This window comes from Amyelois transitella, chromosome 18, assembly GCF_032362555.1.
Source record: "Amyelois transitella isolate CPQ chromosome 18, ilAmyTran1.1, whole genome shotgun sequence".
NCBI classification, from domain to species: domain Eukaryota; kingdom Metazoa; phylum Arthropoda; class Insecta; order Lepidoptera; family Pyralidae; genus Amyelois; species Amyelois transitella.
The window spans coordinates 7,814,086-7,840,790 of NC_083521.1; the positions used below are offsets into that span (position 1 = coordinate 7,814,086).

A 26,705-nucleotide genomic window follows, 5' to 3' on the forward strand; every position below is an offset into this window, starting at 1 on the left:
ACTTTGTGAGAAGGCTTATTATAGGACTGATGATTACCTTAATGATAAAAACATCTGGCTCGAGCTTGGCACAGGAACCTCGTAATTAATTGTAGTTTAATTTGAACTTAAATCAAAATTTCAGTACACTCTGTACATAAATCTTTTTAAAATTGGCAATCCATAAAATATATATATATATATATATATATATTTCTTTTTTCAATATTAAATCTCATAAATATATAAATCTCCCGTGAACAATGTATTCTCCCGTCCACATTATATTCTAAGTATAATTTAATATTGTGAAGTTGACGTTGTTAAAGAAAATGCTGCAGTGCAGTTTGTTACCGCTTCTTCTGCACTGACGCCTTGGAAGCGGCAGTAAACTTAGTTTTTAAGTAATATATTTGACGTCAACCAAGTTGTTAAACCATACGACAATTATTAAGCGATATAATAATATCCTATAATAATGAATAAAAAAAAAAAAAAAAAAAAAAAAAAAAAAAAAAAAAAAAAAAAAAAAAAAAAAAAAAAGGCGAAAAGTACTTAGTATTTTGTTTTAAGATGGATGTGTTGTACTAATGTAGGTAAAATGCTACTGTCTAATCATTATGTGCTACGAAATCTAATACTTTCTGCTACAAATTTGCTACGAAATATTCTGTAGCTACGAAGCTCTACCGGGCTTCCTCAAACTTATTTAGTAGTTCTTACAACCGAATTCTTTGTACACCATCAATGCAAAACAAAAAATCGTAAAGAAACTTTTTGATATCTCGATTCGACAAACACACACCTGCCTGGTAAGCACCAACTCGTGCCAATGATAAACCAAGGCGGCACGGGTCAAACAGGTACTCGACGCATGCGCCAGGTACACCCACCCCACCAAATAAGCCAGACCTGCCTCCCCTCCTTTGACCCCTACTAAACCGGTTAGCCCGGGGTGATAAATTCACTTTAACGTGTCTTCCAAAACTGGTAATATTAAATTGCGAATGTTTCGATGCACGAGACAGGTAGAGCCAGGTGGAACGCATGCGCCAGGTGAGAGAGAAACCTCCTTATCATTCCTGGTTCCCTGGTACTAGGCTGGCATCTTGCCACAGGTACGCTCCCAAAAAGCAGGTGATAGGGCTCTCACGTGGCCCCGGTGATGACCCTAGGTTAGCCTTTGCAAAGGTGAGGCGGCACGCTATTAATCTTTTGTTATGCGACAGTAATTCATTTCAAGGGTAGATGAATTTGAACCTTACCGAAAGGACATAAGGGGTGATCTGTTAATACTTCGTGTGAAATGTTATCTTCTACGTTGATGACTCTTTTATGAATTTCTATAATTAAAGCGAGTAGAAGTTGAGAAGAAAACTTGATTGTTCTAAAGGAACGAGCTATACTTAAATCACAAATGCACAAGGCGCTTAGTTCCGCCGTGTTAACATTTGCAACGCCTAGCGCGCCTGTTTGATTGACCGAGGTAATTGATTTTGGAGTTCCCAATTTAGTTTAGGTTTCTCCCTCTAATCCTGAAATTATATAAAAAAATTGAAATAGGAACGTTAACCCTTTTAAATATAAGTACATACAGTATAGTAGCTACTAGTTTTCATTTAGTTTGAACTTGAGATATTCCTTCTTTTAGGCTATGGGTTTGCTAGTTACAAGTTTTCTCTGTCCTTGAATCCAGCTTTACGTGGCCTTCGAATTTGAGACTAGTAACTCCGTCTACGCCTAATGAACGAAACAATTTATTAAAAAAAACATTATCACACATCAATAATTACGAATTCTCAAAAATCATTTACGATGTTCAAGCATAAAAAAATCTTGATTAAAAAAATAAAACAAAATTACAAGCAGCGCCATTAAATTGCAAGTGAGCATTTACGAGTCGCTTGGACATGTTTACGGCTGTATAATCACGACATGGTTGATATTGGAAGCGATTAGCATATCGCACGAGTTTTAATTAATCTTGAAAGTAATTTTAATGAAGACTTGGTTTGCCATGGTACACGAGGTATTTTTGGGTTGAGAAAAATGCATACTTACATATAATGACGTCTATATCTCTTGCGGGGTAGACCGAGCCATCTGTCTTGAAAGACTGAATTCCATCATTAAGCCGTACAGCTGAACGCGGCCTACGTTCAGATGTACGGCTAAATGATGGAATTGAGATTCAAATAATGACAGGTTGTTGGCCCATCGCCGACAAGAAGAACCCTAAGTTAATTAAATTTTCCCTTAGTCGGCTTAGAAAAAAAATCGTTATTGAGTTGTGGCGCGGGTCTTAGATTATGACCAATTTACCGGTTAATCAATTATACATATTTTTGTTTAAAATAAAATACCTAAATACCGATATATTACCAATGAACGAAAGTTTAAATTAGTTAAGTAGGTATATATTATGCCAGCTTCTTCTGTAATGTTGCCATTTTTAATATAAAAAGTTACCATGTTGCCTTATTCAATTCAAACTATAAACAAAATTACTAAAACTATGTACAAATTGATACCAAAATAAGTCTGCCGTGCCCGTGTCCACAATATCATCTTCCGAACCCCATCTCGGGATGTTTTTTTTTAAAACAACATATTTTTGGACCTCCCGAGTCGAGAGCTTGTGTAGGAAATAATAGTTGTATTTTGAGTACTTGAACATGTTCTCTAAATAAAACACAAGACTAATAATAAATATACTTTTTTTATCATAATATTATATATTTGTGTGGTTTGTGTCCTTTATTTTCACTCTCGTCGTTGGAATTGCATATAAAATCGATTCAAATCGACGCGTTGTATATATTTTTTTCTGAAAATAACGAGACAATGAACACACTGGCATAATAAATGACTAAAAGGTATAGAAAATTTATAATTAAGTTATTAATTTGTACCGAATAATTAGGTACATATATTTTTTGGGATTATAACGATAAAGCAACTTGTATCAATAAAAAAATTGAGAATGTAAATCATTCATCTAAATAAATTGATGTCATTTAACTTACACAACCTTTTATTTTGATAACTATGCATAAAAATACAACTTTATTACTAGGATTTATAAAGACACTAATATAATCAAGAATAGTATCAATAAAGACATAAATCTTAACCCTTTTGTGTTCACGCGGCGTTTCAGTAATTGGAATGGCCGTAGAATATTAAAGGCAATATTTAAAAACAGATCAAATATTAAGCGACGTGAAGTTATTGATTACTCAATATGAATGTATACATATTTAGGTGCAGACGATAGTATAGTTCAATTAATAAGAATAAGTCATTATTGCAAAACAGTAGTCTAACGAGGTTGTGGGTTGGTAGACTGAATGCCAAATTTACAAATTGAAATGAAACACATTTACTTTCAAAAATTTTTAAGGACCCTGCTCATTAGAACAATTCATTCTTAATATCTGCGTGGTGTTCTTCTTTACTTCTCATACACATTTATAGTGTTGTCCTACCATCTGCAAGCTAAAAGTCGTCACTAGATTACACTTTATTATAATATATAAAAATATACGAGAAAAATTACATAAATTAAGTTTACCTCGAAGTAAGTTATTAGATGCTTACTCAACGATAATTTATTTTATAATAAATAATTATATAGATAAACATCCAAAAACCTGGCCTGGCCGGGATTCGGGCCCAGGACCTCCGGTGTCACAGACAACAGAGGCCGACAAAATATTCACCAAGATTGGATTCACAAGAATTAACTCACTTAGAATTAGTTTGGCATCCGTTTACATTTATCAAAGATCTTTTCCAGACTGCTGTCTACCCCGTAAGGGATAAATGCTTGTTGACTATAAGTGTGTATGTAATCAATGATCTAGCTAGCATCCAGTTACTATCTCATAATATAATTTCCATTATATACCAGGTATACGTTGACATAATGTCATTACTATGGCTTATAAAAATAGAGTTAAATATTTTTTGACGTTCCACCTGTGTAAAAGTCACTTGACCACGTTTAGATCTATTGAGCTAGGATGAATCATAAGTGACCATACACGAGGTGGTCTGTAGGCGGGGCTAGGACAATAGGAAATCTGAGCTTAAAGCTTTAGAAGCGAAAGTCAATGCTAGAATGGTATTAGTGTGAACTTATATAACTTTTGAAATACTGTTGCTAAATGTTATAGAATGGTTTTAGGATTTTTGTTGGTCTGATGTACATTACATGTTATTATTTTTTTAAGTCACATTTAAATCACAATACCAAAATCGATTCCTTCAATAATTTTGTAACACAGCGTTTCAGTTGTGTTAAAAATTTTAAACTACAAACAAACGATTTTCTATATTTTTTTTTTTCTATATTTAATATCTTAGTCTTTAGACTTATAAACTTGGGATTATTCATTTAGGCGATGGGCTAGAAACCTGGTCACTATTTGAATCTGAATTCTGTCATTAGGCCTAACTTCATACTAGTAATTCCGGGCAGTTGGCTCTGTTTACCCCGCAACTCGACTCGACCTTTGCTTCCATCAACTTTCCATCAGGTGGATATAAGTCAAACTTAATCACGTCAAAATAAAATAAAATATCCGCTGCATCTTCAGTAGGTAAAGTTATTCGGTTAGAAACAATAATAGCGAATTAAAATGATGTCTTCTCTGATTGGGGTCCGTCCCAAATTCGCTGTTATTATTTCGGACAGTAGTTAATTAGTGAGTCTGCGAACTAGGTCTCGTGTGGTCAGAAGAAAAACACTACTAAATGCACTAAGAGGCATTAAAAGCGAAAGCGGTTCTTTTGAACTGTTTGGTTAAGAAATTGATTTATGTGACATCAAGACAATGATAATTCGTTCGGCCGCTCCGATTGTGGGAAACACTATATACATACACATTATCACGTCTTTATCCCTCACGGGGTAGACAGATCCAAACGTAGTTTTGACTGTTGTTTTAAAAAGACTGAGAGTCTACGTTCAGCTGTATGGTTAGAATAGATTTATTTTCAAAATTGGATACAAGGTATCACTTATTGACGTCACATTACTTAAATCTAATTATAACTACTACCGCTTCCAAACCGCATGTGTAGAAGAAGCGGCGGAACAAACTACATTGCAGCATTTTCATCGGACGTTGATTGATGGATCCTGGATTGGATGAGTCAGGTGTTTGTTGACCTCCACAACTCTTGCAGGGGAACCTAACCTCACCCTAATAGACACAAAAGGCTGAATCAATATAATTTTTAATTGCCAGTGATGTATTACTTTTCCCACCTATTGTCATTTTAAACACATACCTATTGCCGAAGAAGAAATCTCTATTTCCAAAACTAAGGTCGTTATCCCCATAAATCATGCAGTGAGATCACTCGTTCCCGGTTCGATGCCCGGGTTAGCCAAGTAAAACGGCGTGGGACTAATTGATTGACCGCGGTTGATCTAGACTGGCCAGCCGTGACCTATCTAGTCTAAGATTAGTCTTTTTACTAATTAGGCACGATGTTTAAGACCTACACTACAGTCTAAATGTACCTATTTGGTAGAAAGATATACTAAAGCAGGATGGCCACTAAAAGAGTTTATGTGTAACTAGCTGTGCCCGCGACTTTGTCCGCGTGAAATAGTTATTTTGGGCATCATTGAAGCCCTCAAGGATCAATAATCCCCGTTTTTCACATTTTCCATTATTTCTTCGCTCCTAATAGTTGCAGCGTGATATTATATGGCCTAAAGCCTTCCTCGATAAATGGTCTATTCAACACAAAAAATTTTTTTCAATTTGAACTAATAATTCCTGAGATTAGGGCGTTCAAATAAACAAACTCTTCAGCTTTATAATATAAGTACAGATAAGTATTTTGTAATATGGCAATATTTTTCCAAAATTTTATCTGCACGTAAAGTAATAAGTACCTACGCATTGGTGGTCCAATCGGTAAGGTGCTTTTGGTTTAGAATTGAATTTCAAATAAAGCCATAAAGCTGAACGTGGCCAATCAGTGTTTCAGCCTTGAAAGACGTCTATATGTTGCTGGCTCTGTCTACCCCGCAAAGGATAGACAGATCCGCAGGCGCATCACGGCGTCACTTTCTTAACACTTCTAATATCTCTTTTTTTTAATCTCGCGCCATTGAATTTTTAGTCTAAAATCAGGCCTACCTGTAAAATCTCGAGCTTTGAACAACTGCAAATTTCACCATGTACATTAAAATCTTGTCATATGACTAATAGAATGTGCCGTGTGGTTCCCGGCACCAATACAAAAAAGAATAGGACCACTCCATCTCTTTCCCATGGATGTCGCAAAAGGCGACTAAGGGATAGGCTTACAAACTTAGGATTCTTTTTAAGGCGATGGGCTAGCAACCTGTCACTATTTGAATCTCAATTCTATCATTAAGCCAAACAGCCGAACGTGGGCATTAAGTCTTTTCAAGACTGTTGGCTCTACCCCGCAAGGGATATAGACGTGATCATATGTATGTGTGACTAATAGAACCAAAACATGCCTTCCTCCACCTGGAGACGGCCGTAAAATGTCCGATGAACCGCATAATAATGACGCCGGGTCATTGCACTCGGCCTAATTGCTCATCGTACACACATCAAACATTTTAATCGCGTTGTAAATGTGATGTCTTCATTAAACTCGCCGAATGCTTGACATACGTCGAACGCTAAAGGGAATTCCTTTCGGTTTTAATCTGTATGGAAACCGATGTTTTACCGTACAAAGTATTACGAAGTAAATCTAAATTTTTATGGTAAAATAACAGATTTATTATGTTTAAAAACATAAATGCCTGAACAGAAGACAGTAAGACCAAGTCTTGTACCGAAACGTTTCTCGTGGGCATTTCGGGAAATCCTAATTTCTTTTAGCGCTCGATAAATATCGTGTCATTGTAAGATTTAAGCTTTGCTTATGTGAATCATGTTTATAGTTTAGATAAGCCATTCAACCCACAAACGTAGGCGCACCTAAGCATCCTAGAACAATAAAATTCTAGATATGCCATAAATCACACCGATACTCTTGCGCACAATTGGAAAGGAGGCTAAAAATTTGAAGATAAGCTATCAATCACAGCACCACTAAATTCAGCTTTCTGTGGCAAGCACTTACCTACATACTTACTAAAAAAATGTTTATTTTATTGAGTCTGCCTGGAGAAGAGTAGTGGGCGGATTTCCTGACCTCGATTTTAGATTTACGTAAAACGTTTTACAGTTTTTCAATGAACGGATAAACTTTTGAATTATTCCATGAAAGCTTCTGTAGAATTAACCTTGTTAATAGAAGAGGTGATCTGGAACGCAAAAAAATAAGCCAGAAATGAGTATTTAAATTCATCTCAAGATCATCATATGTAGGTCCTTGAATTGACAGGAGCTATTTGGATTTGAATAATTTTAGCGCATAAATAATGGAAGTCGTTACTCTTCAATCAATTTTTTTATTAATGTGCAAATAATTAACTTGTCTATAATGCAATCCCAAATAACAACCCACGAAAAAGATTGCATGCTATTATAATAACATTATGCAGGACACAGTTTCCAAAATTAGACGGCCAATTAAAATAGAATTTGACGGTAGATTAAACAATTTCGCTGAACTGTGACGAGCATTCACTAGGTCATTCAACATCGTCTACTTGTGTTTTGATTTGGAATAGATTTATACTGAGAGCATAGAAAAGGTAGTTACTGTACAGATTAATAGAGATCTGTCGCGTCAGGATATTTATTAGATTGCTGTAGTTAAGATATATGAATACTTATAATTGTATTAAATAATTTTGATGAAATTATAAAATATTGGGATTAAAATCCTTTTTGCCATTTTTTTTAATACAAAACAAATAATCTATAACATATAATAAAAAAGTACCTACCTGACCAATGTACGTACTTATAAATCATGAAAAATCGATATGAAGAATCTACGAGTATATTAGACCAGTAGAAACCGAAATGTCCAAAATGTCCAAGGGCATATACAGGGGTCAGCTTTTATGAATGGAGATGTCAATGTTTTGGCGAACGAAGTCGCGGGTAATAGTATTTTTAATACAAGGCGTCAAGTCTCTCTATTTTCAAAACATACTTATTCCTTGGCAATGAATTCATCAGTTTCCATAAACGATTTCGCAAATGACGTGTACAGAACGACGCGGGCGCATTAGTTGAAAACACAATTATTTTGATGACGTAATCTTATATGCTACGTATTCCATTAACCTTTTGCCGAAAATGGAAAGTATACAAAGCAGGAACTTCCTTCGGAATTTAAAGCTTTTCATTTGAAAAATCATAAGTTAAAAAATAAAAATAAATAATAAAGTGTGAAATCGTGTTTCAAACATTTCATAATTTCCTATTTAGGAGAGATTAATGTACCGAGAGACAGGGTCTAAGATCTTGTAATTGCTTCGGACCACGATCTGTTGATCTGATTGTATTATCTCCGACATCTTATGAGAATTAATTCGCTGTCACCACTTCGTTATGAGCAATTGCTCAATTGCCTTACATTTCTCCGGAGTTTATGCGTGTAGAATCTCGTTTTTAAGGCTTACTTTGTCTAGTCTACTTTGTTTAGTCTTTGCTTTTTAAATTTTGAAGCGAACAGAAAAAAAGGTTGTTCTATGTTTGATGAGTACCTACTGTTAATGTTACATCTTCTTCTTATGCGTTACACTCTTGTCAGAGTGGTCGTGGTCGTACAGAAGGGTTAGTGGCTCGCTTTACAATCCTTCGCCACTCGTCGCGCATCGCTGCCTTTCTGGTGCATTCACAGAGAGGGTCACCTAGGGCTGATTTTGTTTGATCTGTCCACCTCATGGGTGACCTGCCTCGAGGTCGGGTACCCTCAACTCGCCCCTATGTTACATACATTATGGTCACGTCTATATCCCTTGAAAATACTGATAGACCACGCACAGCTATTTGGCTTAATGATAGAATTGAGGCTTAATGTTCATAGAAGTAAAACAATCAAACAAATCTTAAAATAATGTACCTACTTTAATTCTTATGTAACAATTAGGTATGTCAAAATTACTATTTGTTATATTTAATAAATCAATTAAACTTATAACCACAGAAATCTAAACCTATATCAGATAATTTTTCACGAAATTAATAATAAATATGTTTATGTTTAACACACTTAGGTTCTATAATAAATTTCTATATATTAATTTCTTTGTCTTTTCGATACTATGTATTAGTAAACAGAGGAAACTTTATTGGTTTATGTACTATAGTATTAGATAATATTAATAGGCAACCATGTAACTGTTTGTTTCCCTAATAAAGATAAAAATAAAAATAATCACATTGACAGACACATTAAAAAAGTTGGATTATTATTTATGATGCGTGCAACAAAAGGAATAATTTTCAAAGGCACTTTACGATTCCTTTTTCTATTAATTCCTTTCTAAAAATCACTCCTCACCTAGTTTACAAAATGCCAGTGGTTCATCCACATTGCGTCACTGACATTTTATTGAACAGATATGCGGTATAAAAATAATGTGTTTGCAAACGATGTGGTTTATACAATAACATCGGTTAGCGATACGGTTTTATTTTTAGCGCATGCGCTAATCTATTCCGCGCAGACGCCATGGCGACGCGACGCGGGCGGCCGCTGTCACTCATCCGCATGATAAGAATATTTGAATGTGAAACGGAAATTGTACCTATATTATAAACTTTTATTCAAATAAGCCTGGGAATGTTTTGATGGCATCATCGACTAAAATCGATATCGAATAAAACCGACCTGACTTATTACAGACATACATATAGTCACGTCTATATCCCCTGCGGGGTAAACAGAGCCGGCAGTCTTGAAAAGACTGATATGCCCCGTTCAACTTTTTGGCATGATGATTGAATTGAGATTCAAATAGCCCATCGCCTAAAAGAAAAATCCCAAGTTTATAAGCCTATCCCTTAGTCGCCTTTTACGACATCCACGACGCATACAACCAAAGCAACATCAGGAAATATCGCATATGAAATGTTTAAAAATTACTTAAATATAAGAACAAAATTGAATTTAAATTATTTCGTGTTTACATACGGATATAGGTAAGGCTACCAAAAAATGTGTAACTTCACAAAAATTCGAAAGCGGTGTATTCACATATGTAAGAACAAGTATGAAAAATAAATTTCCTTAATGGACACACCTTAAACACCTTCGTTGTAGGTCCGGTTATTATTTCAAGATTATTCATTACAATAACAATGTACTTAAGTTACCTAATTTGCGTATGTACTTAAAAATATATCGCTTAGAAATTTTGATAAATCTTTTCACTAGATGGTCGTGTTGATAAATTAAAATTTATTTTGCCTTTTTTTATCAACTCTACACCGAGAAAACGTAAGCTAAATGTTTAGACATTGGTACCTACCAAGAAAGAACCTTACCCAAATAAAACAACATAAAGACCAAATCATAATCTAGAACAACGGTACCCAAAATCAAAATATGACGAAAACATTTTCAGAATACTAACCAGGTACACCAGTCATTTCAAACAATCTATCAAAGAAGTACTTATTAAAACAACAATAGAGCGTATTGTATTGTATTTTGATACAAATTCAGTGTTAATATTCAGTAGACAGTGCTGGCCGATGAAAATTTATGATAGGCTAATAATAAAACTAGTTTCATAATGATGTCATAGAAAAATGCAAGCAATTGTTCAGCTTCTCAAACGATCCCAAGCTTGACTCATAATAAGCTTTGCAGGCTAAGACGCGCACTTATTGTAGGTCGTTTCTTAGCATGCGTACTGCATTTTCAGCTGTTTAAAATTCTGAGTCGAGGTTTTTTAATCCATTCCATTATATGAAAACAATTTTATATGAATATACAGTATTTTATACATTGTAATACTGGAACGAAATGCCAAATATAATGAGTTTGTGATTTAAATGCAGACTAGAGTGATTATCTTAATAGGATTTGTGATCTTATAAGACTTTATAATGTTTCAATTGTAATAATAAAATGGAAAATACAAGTTTACTACCGATGCAAATTTTCAACATTTTGTGATAATTTTACTTTTAGTTATTTTTAATAACAACATACTAAAACTTTGAAAGCCTTTTATTTCTTACTGCATAAAAGTATATGTATATAAGAAAAATTTTAACTGACCGATGTATGTACTTGAAAGTTGTAGAATTATTTAATTTAAATTGCAAATATCAGGCACTCAATTGACTAATTCATAATGCAATACAACCGCCATCTTGCCTTGTTCATTCCTTCATACACTGTGCTAGGAGACGGACATATTGCTTATTATTATTAATCTACGTTAAGTCCTTAGTTTAATTTCGCCAATAACCGTATTCCCAATAAAAGATACTGCAAAAAACGTTTGTAGGTACCACGCGAAAACTGTTGCTCTGATTTGATATCTGAGAAAGATGTGTTCGACTTCGTTCAACTTTCTCCTCCTTCCCCTCTAAGGAGACAATACTGGGGGCCATCGTTTTTGTATTGTGATTGTCCGTGAACTATAATAACTAACATAGATTTTGTTTTACGTCAAACAAAGTCGCGGGAAACAGAGATTATTTTTTATGAATAACTAGAAATCTCACTCCTGTTGCTTTCAGGGTTTTTAAGATTTCTTGTGCAAAACACTCCCACCGTCAGATCCCGTGGGATTACTCTCTCAGCCTGGAATATCCATAAAACAACTATCCAGTTGAATGGAAATGCCGTCGGCTAATTGACAGGAGAGCAGGAAGGGAAGCGCCATTAGCGCGGTGTCGGGTTGCCATCCTGCGGGACCAAGTTCAAATCGACATTGACAGCTATTTGTTTCATGGTCTGTATCGAAGGTTCGCGCTCAGGAATTTTGTAATTAACACTTATTATACTTACAAAATAATACGGATGTTTTAGGGAAGTGTAACATTTTCATTAATTCTGAAAAAAATTATGTTAATGCTAATTATAACTAACTATTTAATATGGAGGTCTTTAAATTTTTGAATCTATGTCTCAAAACATCAATTTGTCGTTATAATTTTAGGAATTTAAACCAAAATAAATACATAGTTTTTGAAGTCGATGTGTTCTAGGGATTTGACTGCTTGGTTATATGTAAACATGAGGTTCCAGTTGTCCGATTTGTAAACAAAGATTTATGAACAAATTTCCCTAAACAGTTTTTGCGTTTTGCACTTCCAAGTAATTTTATATGTGGCGATGAATTACCTACAGAGTAACCTAACAGACTGTTTTCGTTAATGGTATAAGTCTTCCCTTGTGTCCTCTTTTTCTCTTTAGTTTACTTTGATATCGATAAAGGTTAACTGTGACTATTTTAATCTCAATCTATCACTTATTGTTCGCCGCGAGCTTAGAACTCGCAAAAACTTTTTTTTTATCAAACTTGTTAATATCTCGAAAACGACTGAACCAATTTTGTTGCCCTGTGAATTCCTATAGACAGACAATAATAATCAGAGAGATTTATCGACACTTGTCTCTGTTAACTGTAGGATTTGAAACTGAGCATCACGCGCTTTTTCTGTAGTAGGTAGTGTGCCTGAGTAATTATTTATTATTGCATCATCGAGAAGTAACCAAAGTTTTCCAACTACAGGTAATAAGTTTCTCTTTACTTTCAAGCCAGCAAAACTTAGTTTCCGCTGCGGAAGTATACTTTTCTTGAATTAATGTTTTTGTTTTTTTGCTGTGCAAATCTGAAACGAAATTCCATGGACTATTCTGAAACATGAATGTGGGAAGTCTAGCGGGTCATTCAACCTTTGTGAGTTTGTGTCTGTTTGTTTATTTGCAACTTTACGGCTCCCTTTGAGCTTCGAATGCTGTTCACCTAAACAAATGTTTACAGAAATAATTTTCGCATTATTTTAACGACTTTTTTTATCTTATCAAAAGAAAGCTTATGGTTGCCATGGAACTTGTTTTTAAAGAATCGTATTATTATTTTAATTTTCCATAGTAACCAAAATGTGGTCTTAGAATTCTTTTCGAAATAGTTCTAAATGTTTGCATTATATAACCGGTACATTATTTTAACAGCACAAATTTAAATGAAATTCTTTATCGTATAGTGGCTTCTACTTAATGAACCTAATTACAATTTTTTTTTTCTCAAACTGACCTAAACATAATCCAAACGTCATCCCACAATCAATTAATTTATGTACATGATTCAGTATTATTTTGGCGCGTATGATGTCAAGTGTCATAGCTGCCAATAATAATATTGATGAGTCCAATTACAATCTCTATACAGTCTAAACATTCAGCAACACAGCCATTACTAGCTATTTAGTTGACATTATCATTGAAAACAAATTTAAAATTCATGTCACATGTTTAGTCCATTCAAATATTACTTAGTTATTCAGCCTTGGGTCTAATTAAGACCTAGGTCCTTTCAGGACGAACGGAAGTCTAGACTGACCTCGATTCTTTGGGGTTTGAGACTTGTTTTATAATATTAATTACGTGTGACTCACATCCGTTGGTTAGATATGATTTAAATGCTATTGATATAAATAAATCTGCATTGAGGCTTCTTAAAGAGATTTGTAAACCGAATTACATATATATATATATATATATATATATATATATATATATATATATATATAGTATGTAGTATATATATAGTATGTAGAATACTTTAAATCAAAATGTTATAATTTTTCACTATTAATTTTGTCATCAGAAGGGTTTAATTATTCACTGAAATCATAAAAATAAAATACAAAATTATTATACTTCAATAACTTCTATTAACTATAAACGGATGTTTAGATTCTTCACTCGTTGAGCCTTCAATCGCATCACAAGAAGAGAGGTTTAGAGTTTCTAAAGGGAATTTCCTTTTTGGGCAGCAATGTTAAGGGTGATGGACTGACTGGACGAGCGCGCCAATCACGCATGCTCAGTGCGCAGCCTAATAAGTAGGAACGATATTTTTCTTGATTTTGAGAATCCCAAGGGTTCAGAAGGGTTATATCGAGTGATTTTTTTTATTAATTTGCCATCCCATTAATATTTATCGATCAGCTGATGTCGATAAATCGGGTAGATAGCAATTTCCAGTTCTTTGACTGACATGACTTCTCTTTACGGAATTTTTAGTGTGTGTAAAATTCTGGTATCAAAAATAGCCTTCTCACTAAATCTACCTTAATTTAACCACGGCAAAGTAGGAACAGCTCTCCAAAAAGGTACTAACACACAAACTACAAAACACTATATTTACACAATGGATTCCCAGGATCTACTTCATCCGCACCTCAACTAGCACATATTATAGTGTTTCTATCGATTAGAAGGCGTGAATACAAGGTTAAGCTCAGGCCTGCTTTGTACCGAGTCATGGACCATAATTAACTCTTTCTCCTTTCATTCCCATTGTAAATGAGACGGTGTCCCGTGGGATCGCCTCGGAAGATGCTGCTGAGGTACAAGTGCATAAGAATGGCGGAAACTTTATTGGTTGGAGAATGAATGATATCAACGATTTTATTAGGACACTGTAAATTATCGAATAGAGATTTAGGTGATTGTGGAACGAACTCGATTGTCAATTGGCACTTTTATAAGTATAGGAAGACAGAGTTACCATAATAATGGCTGAATTGTGTATACTTTTTCACGTAAATTAATTTAAACTAGATGAAAAGCTATTTTAATTACTTAAATGTATTTATAAGTATTGTGTTTGTTTTTTAGAGACGTAAAATCACACTCTTTTAAGATTACGACAGTAGGTAACATAAAAGAAATTGTTTCAAAATGTGACTTAAAATTATTTATTCTCATTATCGCTCGCTCATCGCTCGCTCCTCTCTAATCCCTTGCACCACCGCCCAATAGAGATGTTATCAAGTTCCCAAGCCCTACAGTTACTTCGTGAGTCCTTTATCGATAACTTTTATCGACGTTTTGTGCCCGATAATAAATGACATCTACTGATACTCGAACCGATTACTTGTTATTTACATACCATTACGCCTTGTAATTGGATTTTTAAGTGTGATATTTGATAAAAATGATTTGACTCATGTTCATGTGTCGAATGAACTTTTATTGAAATAATTATCTACCAAGTGCCGTGTGGTTCCCGGCACCAATTTAAAAAGAGTAGAACCACTCTATCTGTTTCCTATAGATGTAGTAAAAGGCGACTAAGGGATATGCTTATAAACTTGAGATTTTTCTTTTACCTAGGCGATGGGCTAACAACCTGTCACTATTAGAATCTCAATTCTATCATTAAGCCTAACAGCCGAACGTGGCCTTTCAGTCTTTCAAGACTGCTGGCTGACGTTATTATATGTATGTTTGTATCGTACCGTATACCAAATGATATCGCAAATGAGTTGAGCACCTGTATTATTATTATTTATTATGAAGTTAACTATTTTAATAAAGAGAAATATACAACGATCAGTGAATTTTATTGATAATGCAAAGAAATACCTTTTTGATGAATAAAACTGTTCCTTTTAGTCCTTACCTGAATTTTGTAAATTAAAGGTTAAGTTAAGGTTTCAATTGAATAAACTGATAAATCTGGATTCGAAAAAGTCTACAGGGATAGCGGCAAGCGAAAAATTTAGTCTCTGCCTACCACTTCAGAAACTTTATGTGTATCTTTTAGATTAAAAATGTCTCCTTTTTGTTTCAGATTGCTGCTGACAGCAGTAATCGTTTTAAGTAATTGTATCACATGGACGGCATCGCGTCATCACTATACACACAATGTGAGTATAATTTTAGATTTTTTGAATTGCCTTTTCTAATTTAAATTTAGGAAGTTAGTCAAATTAAAAATGGTATCTACTCGTTTTCATTTGCGCTTATTCTAAGTTTGTAAGCTGTACTTACTTAGTTGCTGTGACTATTTAAAACTTAATTTTTCACGAGGACTAGTGAAGGGACACTCACTATAATGTTTATAGTTAATCTGGTCTGAAACTATATTCCGACGTTCGTTTGACAGACGTACCAAAAACTTGGGCGGGAAATTGGGTGACTTTTTATCTTTGAACGGTATACAAATAATGTGAAATACAATTTATTATTTTTCTGCCTTCTAATGGCCACATGTGCTTATGAAATATGTACTAAAATTTTACTTTTGTGATTGTTCTGTATCTTATCCCAAATTGCATGATTGCATTGCGAACTATTAATCTGTTTGTTTATTTTCTAAAGGTTGACGGTAGAGAATGCTGTAAGCATTAAATTAACATATTGTACCTTTACGGTTAAAAAAAGTTTTAAGTAAATAACTTATAAATAATTATTTGAATTTCCATATTCACCAAAAGCCCCAAAAGCAAAGTTCGTTGCCTTTCCAGCCTTGACACTGGCGACGGCGCCGCCCGCGCATATCTCGTCGAAATTTAGATCAACGCAAATCAATTTAATCAATTTATTTAATGCACCAAATCAACGATTTCATATATTATCACTGTATTGCTAACATTACTGCCCGAACAATTTATTTCACGATCATACTCATAAATAAAAAAAACCAAATGTGAGCGTTGGCAGGCATAAACGTACTTAGTATGAAGTGTTTGAGTACTTACATACATGTGCTGAACATTGATCTTTATTTTTTTAAATGTGTGGTTACTCATGCAGTGTTAAATGCCTTAAATCTAATCCTGTCATCACTATAAATGGGTTATTCACGGACATTATTAAGAATATGTCTTCCTTTTGTTCTTTCATTCTCTATCGTCATCGAAGAGGCAGAGAAGATAAGGCATCAAGTATCAAAGTTCGTAAATATTGCTATAGATCAGATTGCAGAAATCTTTTTATTGACCGTGTGGTTCCCGGCACAAATATAAAAAAAAAATAGGACCACTCCATCCCTTTCTCATGGATGTCGTAAAAGGCGACTAAGGCGCCTTACAAACTTGGGATTCTTTTTTTAGGCGATGGTCTAGCAACCTGTCACTATTTGAATCTCAATTTTATCATTAAGCCAAACAGCTGAACGTGGCCTATCAGTCTCTTCAAGACTGTTGGCTCTGTCTACCCCGCAAGGGATATAGACGTGACTATATGAATGAATGATTGTATATTGAATAGCGAGCAATAAGTCAATGCTTCTTTGATGAGATGACATTCCATTTCAACCCTATGGTTAAGATTGCTTCATAGATGTCTATCGGAGAGGCGCCCGCGCCGGTATGACACAGCGTGAGACTGTGGAGTAGACTGGTCATTACTGAACGACGAATTAATTCTGTAGGGTTGGACAAGTGAGTTCAGAAAATAAATACTTATGGAAAAAGAACTGAGGACGCTTCCTTCACCGAGAAAGACGGGTTCTTAAATATAAAAAAGAAATAATGTATACAAAACAAAATAGTGCCATGTGGTTCAACACTGTAATAGAGTAGGACCACTCCATCTCTTGCTCGTGGATGTCGTAAAAGGCAACTAAAGGAAATATGCTTATAAATATTGGGATTGCGCTTGTAGGCCATGGGCTATCAACTTGTCACTATTTCAATTTCAATCCCATTATATAGCCATACAGCTGAAGGTGGCGTTTCAGTCTTATTAAGATTGTTGGCTCTGTCTACACAGCAAGGGATATAGACGTGACTATATGTATGTATGGATAATATAAACTGTAGCTTTCTCCTAGAAGCTTAATGAGAGAACTTCCTACTATTTAAGACAAGCTGTCTCTTTTCATGTCATAAATCAGTCATTGGATAGTTTTTTTTTATTTTATGTTAACTATTTGTTTTTTTAAAGACTTACTTCATTCAAATAATAACGAAATTAATTGTTACGAAATTTGTTAATGAAGATTTACGCTTTCTTTGTGCCAAATATCAATAAAGTTGGTCGGTTTTGAGTTTATTACATAAGTAAAAAAGAACATACAAATCCTTCCTTTTCATAAATTAGTATAGAATGGATTAAGTGTCAACCCTACTTATTATACATCTAATAGAAAAGCATGTGAATAGCAATAAATCTAATCAATGTGGCACAATTGATGGGTGCGTTAACACCATGTCACTCCACAACACACTCATCTAGTTAGTCCACTATTTTGGGAACTATGCTATGACTAGTCTATAACTGAAGTCATGTGCTATTTTTACCAAAAAAATAATGGTTTAATGTTCATGAAGGCTTAAACAATGATATATTTTTTCTGTCGCTCTGACTCATGTGAACGTATATATTAAAGAAAACAATATATAATCAAATCACAAGGCAACATATAGATATATACAATGACGTCTATATCCCTAGACAGAGCCAACAGTCTTGAAAATATTGATAGGCCACGTTCAGCTGTTTGGCTTGATGATAGAATTGAGATTCAAATAGAGACAGGGACAGGTTGCTAGGCCTAAAAGAAGGATATCAAGTTTATAAGCCTATCCCATAGTCGCTCTTTACGACATCCATGGGAAGAGACGAAACGGTCCTATTCTTTTTGTCCATTGGTGACGGGAACTGCAAAGCATTGAAATCAAAAGGCAAAATTGATTAAAAAATACATTTCAAATGTATGAAAAATTTCAAATGCTAATTGCAGGAAAAGACAGAAGGCGTTACATATTAATTTATTTTTCCTCGTGACGTTAGTCCCAGTCACATTTGTACCCCAAGTTACATACCCACTTCACAATTTTTATTTATTTTCCTATATGTGATACATAGTTATCTCTTAAATCTTGACGTAAGCCTGGGGACCACTTATATGTATTCCTAAGGTGTTATATTTTTTTTACTAGACACGTTACTGTCTCTTCGACTACGCAATATTTCACAAGTAACTTTAATGATGCATACCTAGTGTTAAGAAAAACATTGCCTTAGTGCCCATTTCTCTTGAGTAAATAGTTCCTAAAACTTTCCCATCACTAACACCGACTGCAGTTGCAACACTCTCGGACTCTCAGAATGCGCAAGCGCATACAAGATGTTTATAGTAATAACATTAACTGACGGTTACCTATGTTCCCGTATTGAATCGGTAAGGAAAGTCGTGTCAAAACTTGAGATTTCTTGCGCAATAAGAAATGATTGAGATTTCGAGCAGTCATCGTATCAAAGGGAATTTAGTTTGACCATTTTTACCCGACTGCAAAATAAAGATTATTTTATTAATCGTATCATCTTACTCACGTAATAGTCTTCAGAAATTAAGATAACGAGAGAGAAGGAGCATCAGTTAACTGGTTAGCATAAAAAAATATTATATATAATAGTAATAATAGTAATTAACAAATACCTAAATGAAGTACCTAAATACACATAAAGTATGCAAGCCTAGGTAAACAAAAGAAGCTATTTTAAAAATGTGACCTTCCTTGTTCTTTCTTCAGACTATCATTGAAATAAGAAAATAGTTGTCTTTTCAATCGTTCATTGACCACTTTATCATTAAAAGAAAAGTATTTTTTTATGAACTCTTTCTTGATTTTAAGTTTCCTGATTCTTATGAGACTTATGACTTCTTTCCAGGTAAATGGTCACAGAAGTAGACACAGACGACAAGGCGCCGGGCTCTATTTATCAGCTTCGTATATCATCCCGGGGGGCGAGGGGGGAGGCGGCTGGGGCGAATGGGGCGAAGTAAGCCCCTGCTCCAGGACCTGTGGGGGCGGAGTCGCCAGCCAGAAGAGGATATGCCTCGAAATTGGGTAAGTAAATTGGGTAATTCTATGTCTTAGCTAATAGCTAACAAATCATAAAAAGAACCATTTTTATTGTGGCACAGATTAGAACCGGTCTTTACAAAGGTTACGGAGGTTTGATGGGAGCCGCTTCGTTAAAAAAAATTGACTTACCCAATCCGGGATCATGATCAATAGGTACACCCCGGGGTTTTCTCCAGAGTGGTGATGATGTGACTGGTATTAACACCAGAAAGAAGAATAAGTTAGTGGGTTAACGAAACTCTCCAAGATCATGCAATCGTCTCACGTAGGTACTTACCTGCATTTCCTATCACTAGATCCTGGTCATAGGCGGACTGGTCCTGGCCTCACTTAAGTTAGACGGGACAGAGCCAGAAACAGACCTAAAGCTGAAAAGCTGAGCAACTAAGAGCATGCAAAATAAAGAAAAACTATTTACAATACAACTTTTATCAAAAACCGCTTAAAATTTTAATTATCGACATAGGTAAATAAGATTGTTGTTCTTGATAGGCCAGATGGGCTGCCCCGGTGTACAGGAGGAGACACAAAGTATTTCTCCTGTCAGACACAGGACTGCCCCGAGGGTACCGTGGACTTCCGAGCTGAGCAGTGCTCACAGTTCGACAACGTCTCCTCTCCGGCTTTCAGAGGAATAAAGTACAAGTAAGTAGGAAATTCTCAGAAACAAATGCTGGCCACTAAGAATTTTTTTAAATCAGAACAGTGACTTGCCTGCATTTGACATATGACAAGGTGCATATTTTTTTAAATGTATGTTACAGTTTTTTGTACTGGCCACTGACAAATTTTATAAAATAATGGATTTAAATGAGAAATTCGAATCATAAAATCGAACAAAATTTATGGTGGGAATAGCAGAATCTGTTCTAAATCAATTTCGCATAATTAAATTAAATATTTTCCTTAAAAATTTAATTATAAATATTTATAGGAAGTTTATTAAGAGATCTTAACAATAAATTGATACCGCAATAAAACTCGTCATTCTTCAGAGTCTGTCTTGATTTGACTTCTTTCATTCACTAAAATATTTTTGTCGCAAAAGTGATTTTATTTTGACTTACTAATATCATTCACTACCCCCACAGATGGGTCCCCTACACCCGAGGCCCGAACCCCTGCGAGCTGAACTGCATGCCGCAAGGCGAACGCTTCTACTACCGCCACCGGGAGAAGGTGGTGGACGGCACTCTTTGCAACGAGGAATCTTTCGATGTGTGCGTGGACGGCAAGTGCCAGGTACAGAATTGACATTTGTATTTTCACTTTTCAGTATGTACAGTCAATGGCAGAGAAATTATTCATTACTAATGCTATACATGTCATATGTTCCCCTACAATTACCTGTAAAGGAAGTTTGCTTATAGTTAAGTATGTTTTCATGTCCTGGTGTTGACTTGAAAGTTCAAAGTTCGACAAAAAAGCTAACAATATAAAAAAAACGTGCTGTGAAAATATTTGGCAAAGTAACGAGCTCGTTTTGGAACAGTGAATAATTTTGGATTTTTATTCGTTAATTCTTTTGTTATAGCCGGTTGGCTGCGACAGAATGTTGGGTTCGACGGCGAAAGAGGACAAATGTCTGAACTGCCGCGGCAACGGAGAGAACTGTCACACGATACGAGGCGTGCTCGACTCTCAGGACCTGAGACAAGGTGAGAATCTCCCATAAAAAGAGGTACAAAGAAGACGGGTATAAAAAGAGCTACTTTTTATACTTAATACTATGGAGTAGATAAATAGGCATATCGTAGTTAATGGACGTCCATATCAACATATCATTTTGAAAGATGGTAGAAATGAGACTCATTTTACCCGATAATATTATTTATGAAGATGTCGAAAAAACATGGGTCTTACAAATAATGATGTTTTTAAAAATTGTGCCGTGTGATTCCGGGCACCAACAGAAAAAAGAATAGGATCACTCCATCTCTTTCCCATGGATGTCGTAAAACGCGACTTAGGCTTATATACTTGGGATTTCACTTTTAGGCGATGGGCTAGCAACCTGTCACTACTTATTTAAATCTCAATTCTATCATTAAGCCAAACAGCTGAACGTGGTCTATCAGTTTTTTATGACTGTTAGCTCTGTCTACTCCGGAATTGATATTGATAGTTATGTTAAACTTTCGACAAAAAAAAACAGTCCATTTAGATGAATGTACCTAATAATTTACTTGTTTTGACAGGGTATAACGACATGATGATCATACCGAAAGGGGCAACAAGTATCTACATCACGGAAGCTGGAGACTCCAGCAACTACCTCGGTGAGTTCTTAGATGTCTGTGACCAAACGTCGTTTCGGGAAAGAAACCACGAAGTCAGTTTTCTGTGGTCAATTACCACGTAGGATCAGGAATAGAACCACCATTTCATTGAAAAAGTCCATAATCAGTGAGTCATAGTCATAACTGACTAAATCTCACTGATATTCAGCTAACTACAGGAAAAGCGTCGTACTAACATTCTTGGCAGATTAGCGCCAGAGGATTATCAAAGTTTCCTGCATAATGACAGACCATTCTCATGTTTATTCTGGTCCATTCTTGATCACGATACAGGCGTGGATATATCACATCCTACTACTATTATAAAGGCGAAAGTTTGTATGGATGTATGGATGTTTGTTACTCTTTCACGCAAAAACTACTGAACCGATTACCATGAAATTTAGTATGTAGGTAGCTGAAGACCCAGAATAACACATAGGCTACTTTTTATCCCAGAGTTCCCGCGGGATTGATAGGGTTTCCATGCGGACGAAGTCGCGGGCGGCCTCTAGTAGTTACATAAAGCGTTCCCTATCTAACTCTGAAAACAGAGGAACCTAACCAACTAAGCCTAACACGCCCTCTGTGGCGCAGCGGTAGTACGCTTGTCTGTGACACCGAAGGTCCCGGGTTCGAATCCCGGCCAGGGCATGATGAGAAAAGAACTTTTTTTAATTGGCCTGGGTCTTGGATGTTTATCTATATAAGTATTTATTTAAATTTAGTATCGTTGAGTTGTATCTCTTAACACAAGTCTCAGATTCACTTCGAGGCTAACTCAATCTGTGTAATTTGTCCCATATATATTTATTGTATATTTATATTAACTTGAATTTTGTACGCACTTCCAATATATATTTATATCATCATGCTTTCCAAGTCTACTATAGATTTATGATGATTTACTTAACAAATGAAAATCAATCAAAAATTTATTTTCCTTCTCTATAAATAAAACATAAGCAGGTATAATCATCTTAGCATTTTGAATTCCAGCTCTCAGATCGAAGCTGTCGTCAAAGAACGGTACATTCTACCTGAACGGTGACTACCACATCGACTTCCCGAGGAGTATGTCCATTGCCGGAGCAACCTGGTACTACGAGAGGAACCAACAGGGTTTGCCTGCCCCGGACAGGCTGAGATGCCAAGGGCCGATCGACGAACCTCTTGTTTTAGTGGTGAGTTAAATATGAATGTCTTTGAAGGGTAAGTGTCGCCCGGGCTCCCTGGTATTACAAGAGGAACTAACATGGTTTGCCTGCCCCGGACATACTTAGATATAGGGACCGATCAATGAGCCACCTGTTTTAGTGGCAAGTTTGACATTTTAAACACACCCACAAAATGTGTCTTCAAAAAGAACATCCCCTCATGACTTCACTTACTTTTACGGGAAACATAATACCAAAGAATACTTTTACGGGAAAGATAATCTCAAAGAATTTCTTAAAAGATTCAATTCGTTTCTTATTGCCTAAACCACATCAACATTTGACAGTATCCAATCATCGGACTGGTTTCGAATATCGTTCAAAAATTTACTATTAATCTGTTTTACCATCGCAGCTCTTGCTCCAAGACCAGAACGTAGGAATCGAATACGAGTACAGCATCCCGACTGCCCTGGCGCCGAAGCCCGACCAGCAATACAACTGGGTGCATGACGACTTCACGCCTTGCAGCGCCACCTGTGGAGGAGGTACGGTAATCCTTAGGTCTTCAAGAATATCATTAGATACGCAGACTAATTTCACGATGTACCGACCTCGTTCGGAAAAGGAGAAAATAGAAACGGAAACATAGAAAACTACGAAATGATTCTCATGAATGTTCTTCTTTTACAAGTACTAGCATTTGAATGCAGATATTTTAATATGACCTCATAAAATAATTGCCCGCAGCTTGGGCCGTATAAAATATTTTTCCTTTTCCTTAAGAATTTCAGTCTTTTAGTGCTCTCCTACGCTCTCTAAGTGCGAGCCACTTGATATGTATGGTGCTAACCAAAGATACATAGATATCGGAACAATAATAAGACCATATTCAATAGAGTGGAATCTAAATGGGCAAAATCTGTCAGTCAGGCGCAAGAGGCAATATTGGTCATTTTTTAATTTATTTAGGTATACCAACTGTAATATAAGCTCCAATCCCTTTGACCACATTCTAACTTTAAAATGCTACGTCACCCAGGTTTCCAAACCAGAAACGTGACATGTCGCTCCCGAGAGGAGCTAGAAGTGGTCGACGACGCCCTCTGTGAGGAGTCTATAAGGCCGCCTTCGAATCAGACGTGCAACACGGACGCGTGCCCTGCACAGTGGGTGGAAGGTCCTTGGAGCCCGTGCTCGAAGCCCTGCGGTCAGGGAGGCTCGAGGTCAAGACAGGTGCACTGCCAGAAGATTATAACGAATGGGTAAGTTCACTAGATCTGTAGTAGTGGGGATGGAAATCTGATTTCTGTTAATGGATTTTCTATACATTCTGTAATGGGCCAAAACACACACACAAAAAGACGTGGGTTTCAAAATTATTTTCCTTCATTTCAGTATCAAAAGAAATGTTCTACTCGTATATTCTTTTCCGTAATACTTGCAGTATTCCAAATGTGCACTTCATCTAAGCAGTCAGATTTCTTTGCTCCATGTCTATTAAGAGAACATCGCAGAGAACCAACCTCTTAAGAGAATTAACCCCAAATACGTACGATCGCAAATACTTTTATACCAGAGGTTCAGATCTCTGTGAATGCTTTGCTGTTGTGTTACAGAAGTGATTTATTACCAAAAAGTTTGAAATGGCTTAATTTTTTCATTTAACAGAAATCATATTTGTATTGATCATCAGATGCGTTAATGGGTTATAAACCATTTCTGTATACCTTTAAGCTTCTAATTCACCTAAGTCATTTTCTCATCAAATCTACCATCATTGCATGAATCATTGTTGCTATTGCTAATATTGTTTTAAGTGATAAAATAAACAAGAAGCCATGTTTTAGAGTAACTTTCAGGTTTCCGTCAATAGTAGCTGATAAGGAATGCTTCGACCTGCTGGGACCCAAGCCTGAGTTGTTCCAGGAATGCAATGGAGACTCCAACTGCCCCACCTGGTTCACTGGACCTTGGAAACCAGTGAGTGTATCATATTGTAGATGGATATTTCATGGAAAATTATATTCTTTTTGTTGGATTCAACCTTGGATTATTTGGAGTCACGTCTCATTATTAATTTACGCCAGGACAATATTAATTTCTCTTCAAAGCTTTCGTTGTTTATGGTGAACGGGTAGTTCCTATGGGCCATATTTTGAATTGTGTTGTGAAAACAAAGTAACATCTAGATATAGTTTTTCTTTTCGTCCAATCAGTAGGACCTCTCTATAAATATCTGTGAACAGAACTGTTCTTTGAAAATTGTTATTATATTCCAGTGCGACAAGCTATGTGGAGAAGGCAAGCAGAGCAGACAAGTGGTGTGCCATCAGAAGACTAACGGCAGGGTCCAGGTGTTGGGAGACGAACAGTGTCTTGATGAGAAACCCTCCTCAGAGCAGAGCTGCATGCTGCATCCCTGTGATGGAGTCGATTGGGTACTTACGGAGTGGTCTGGGGTGAGTTTTTCTAAATATTATTTTGTAAGTACATGTTCTGTGAAAAAGGAAAGCATATAAAGCAGACTGAAGGCAGGTGCTGGGAGACGAGAACAGTAAAAGTAAACAAGACAGACTTTAAGCCAGGCTTAAAGACTTATTCCCATTGCCTTTTATTATTAACAAGTTGATTCGTCAATCGTTGCTTGACGTGATTTTGATCCTCTTTTATAATAATCTGATAGGTTACCTACACCAACTAAAACCAAATGATTCCATTATTATATAAAAATACCATGAATCAAATCTAGTGAACACAATCCATTTCATTTTTCAGTGCGACAGCTGCCTCTCAAAAGTGCGGACGAGGTCATCAGTATGCGCGACTAAGTACAAAGAAGTGGTGAACGATTCTTTCTGCGCGTACCATCCCGAGCCAGTGCTGCAGGAAGACTGTGATGAGGCGGAACTGCCCGACTGCGAGGTCCAGTGGTACGCCACGCAATGGAGCAATGTAAGAAGTTTATCGTCTTCTCATTATAATGGTAGTAAGGTCAAACAAGTTTGTAGAACATATATTTCTGAAATCTGTGATGTGTCGCTAGATGGGCATAAGTAAGGATCCCCCTGTTAATCATGACTCAATTTTCCCTTAGAAATTTCCAGGAAGAAAAAACGTAGTCATAGTATATTAGACAAAATCTGTCAAGTTGGTTCCAGGTGACGGGCTAGCAACCTGTCACTATTTGAATCCCAATTTCATCACAGCTGAACTTGGCTTTACAGTCTTTGCGAGACTCTTGGTTCTGCCTATAATATTATGTGTTTTCCGAATTTAGTGCTCAACGGACTGCGGTAAAGGCGTGCAGACTCGCAAAGTTTTCTGCGGCCTCTTCGAGAAGGACTCTGTCGTGAAGGTCAATGACAGCGAATGTGAACACCTGCCCAAGTACAACGATACTAAACCTTGCGAGATCCCGAAGGAGAAGTGCCCAGCAAAGTGGTTCACTGGACCTTGGATTGCGGTTAGTATCTGCTTTAGTTAAGTCACATCTCCAACCCATTTGTCGTTAAGAAGAAATCTGTGAT

General features: G+C 35.9%; 1 protein-coding gene across 1 annotated transcript in view; it reads left to right on the forward strand.

Moving 5' to 3' along the window:
- Positions 1-26,705, forward strand: part of LOC106143273 (papilin) — a 96,132-nt gene that overhangs the window by 42,627 nt on the left and 26,800 nt on the right. The window contains exons 2-14 of the mRNA XM_060949246.1: positions 15,713-15,788; positions 19,543-19,721; positions 20,232-20,384; positions 20,831-20,981; positions 21,274-21,397; positions 21,938-22,018; positions 23,018-23,202; positions 23,591-23,723; positions 24,218-24,440; positions 25,038-25,158; positions 25,458-25,637; positions 25,954-26,130; positions 26,456-26,641. Of these exons, the coding sequence (XP_060805229.1) occupies positions 15,713-15,788; positions 19,543-19,721; positions 20,232-20,384; positions 20,831-20,981; positions 21,274-21,397; positions 21,938-22,018; positions 23,018-23,202; positions 23,591-23,723; positions 24,218-24,440; positions 25,038-25,158; positions 25,458-25,637; positions 25,954-26,130; positions 26,456-26,641 (1,969 nt within the window). The remainder of the gene's footprint in view (positions 1-15,712; positions 15,789-19,542; positions 19,722-20,231; positions 20,385-20,830; positions 20,982-21,273; positions 21,398-21,937; positions 22,019-23,017; positions 23,203-23,590; positions 23,724-24,217; positions 24,441-25,037; positions 25,159-25,457; positions 25,638-25,953; positions 26,131-26,455; positions 26,642-26,705) is intronic.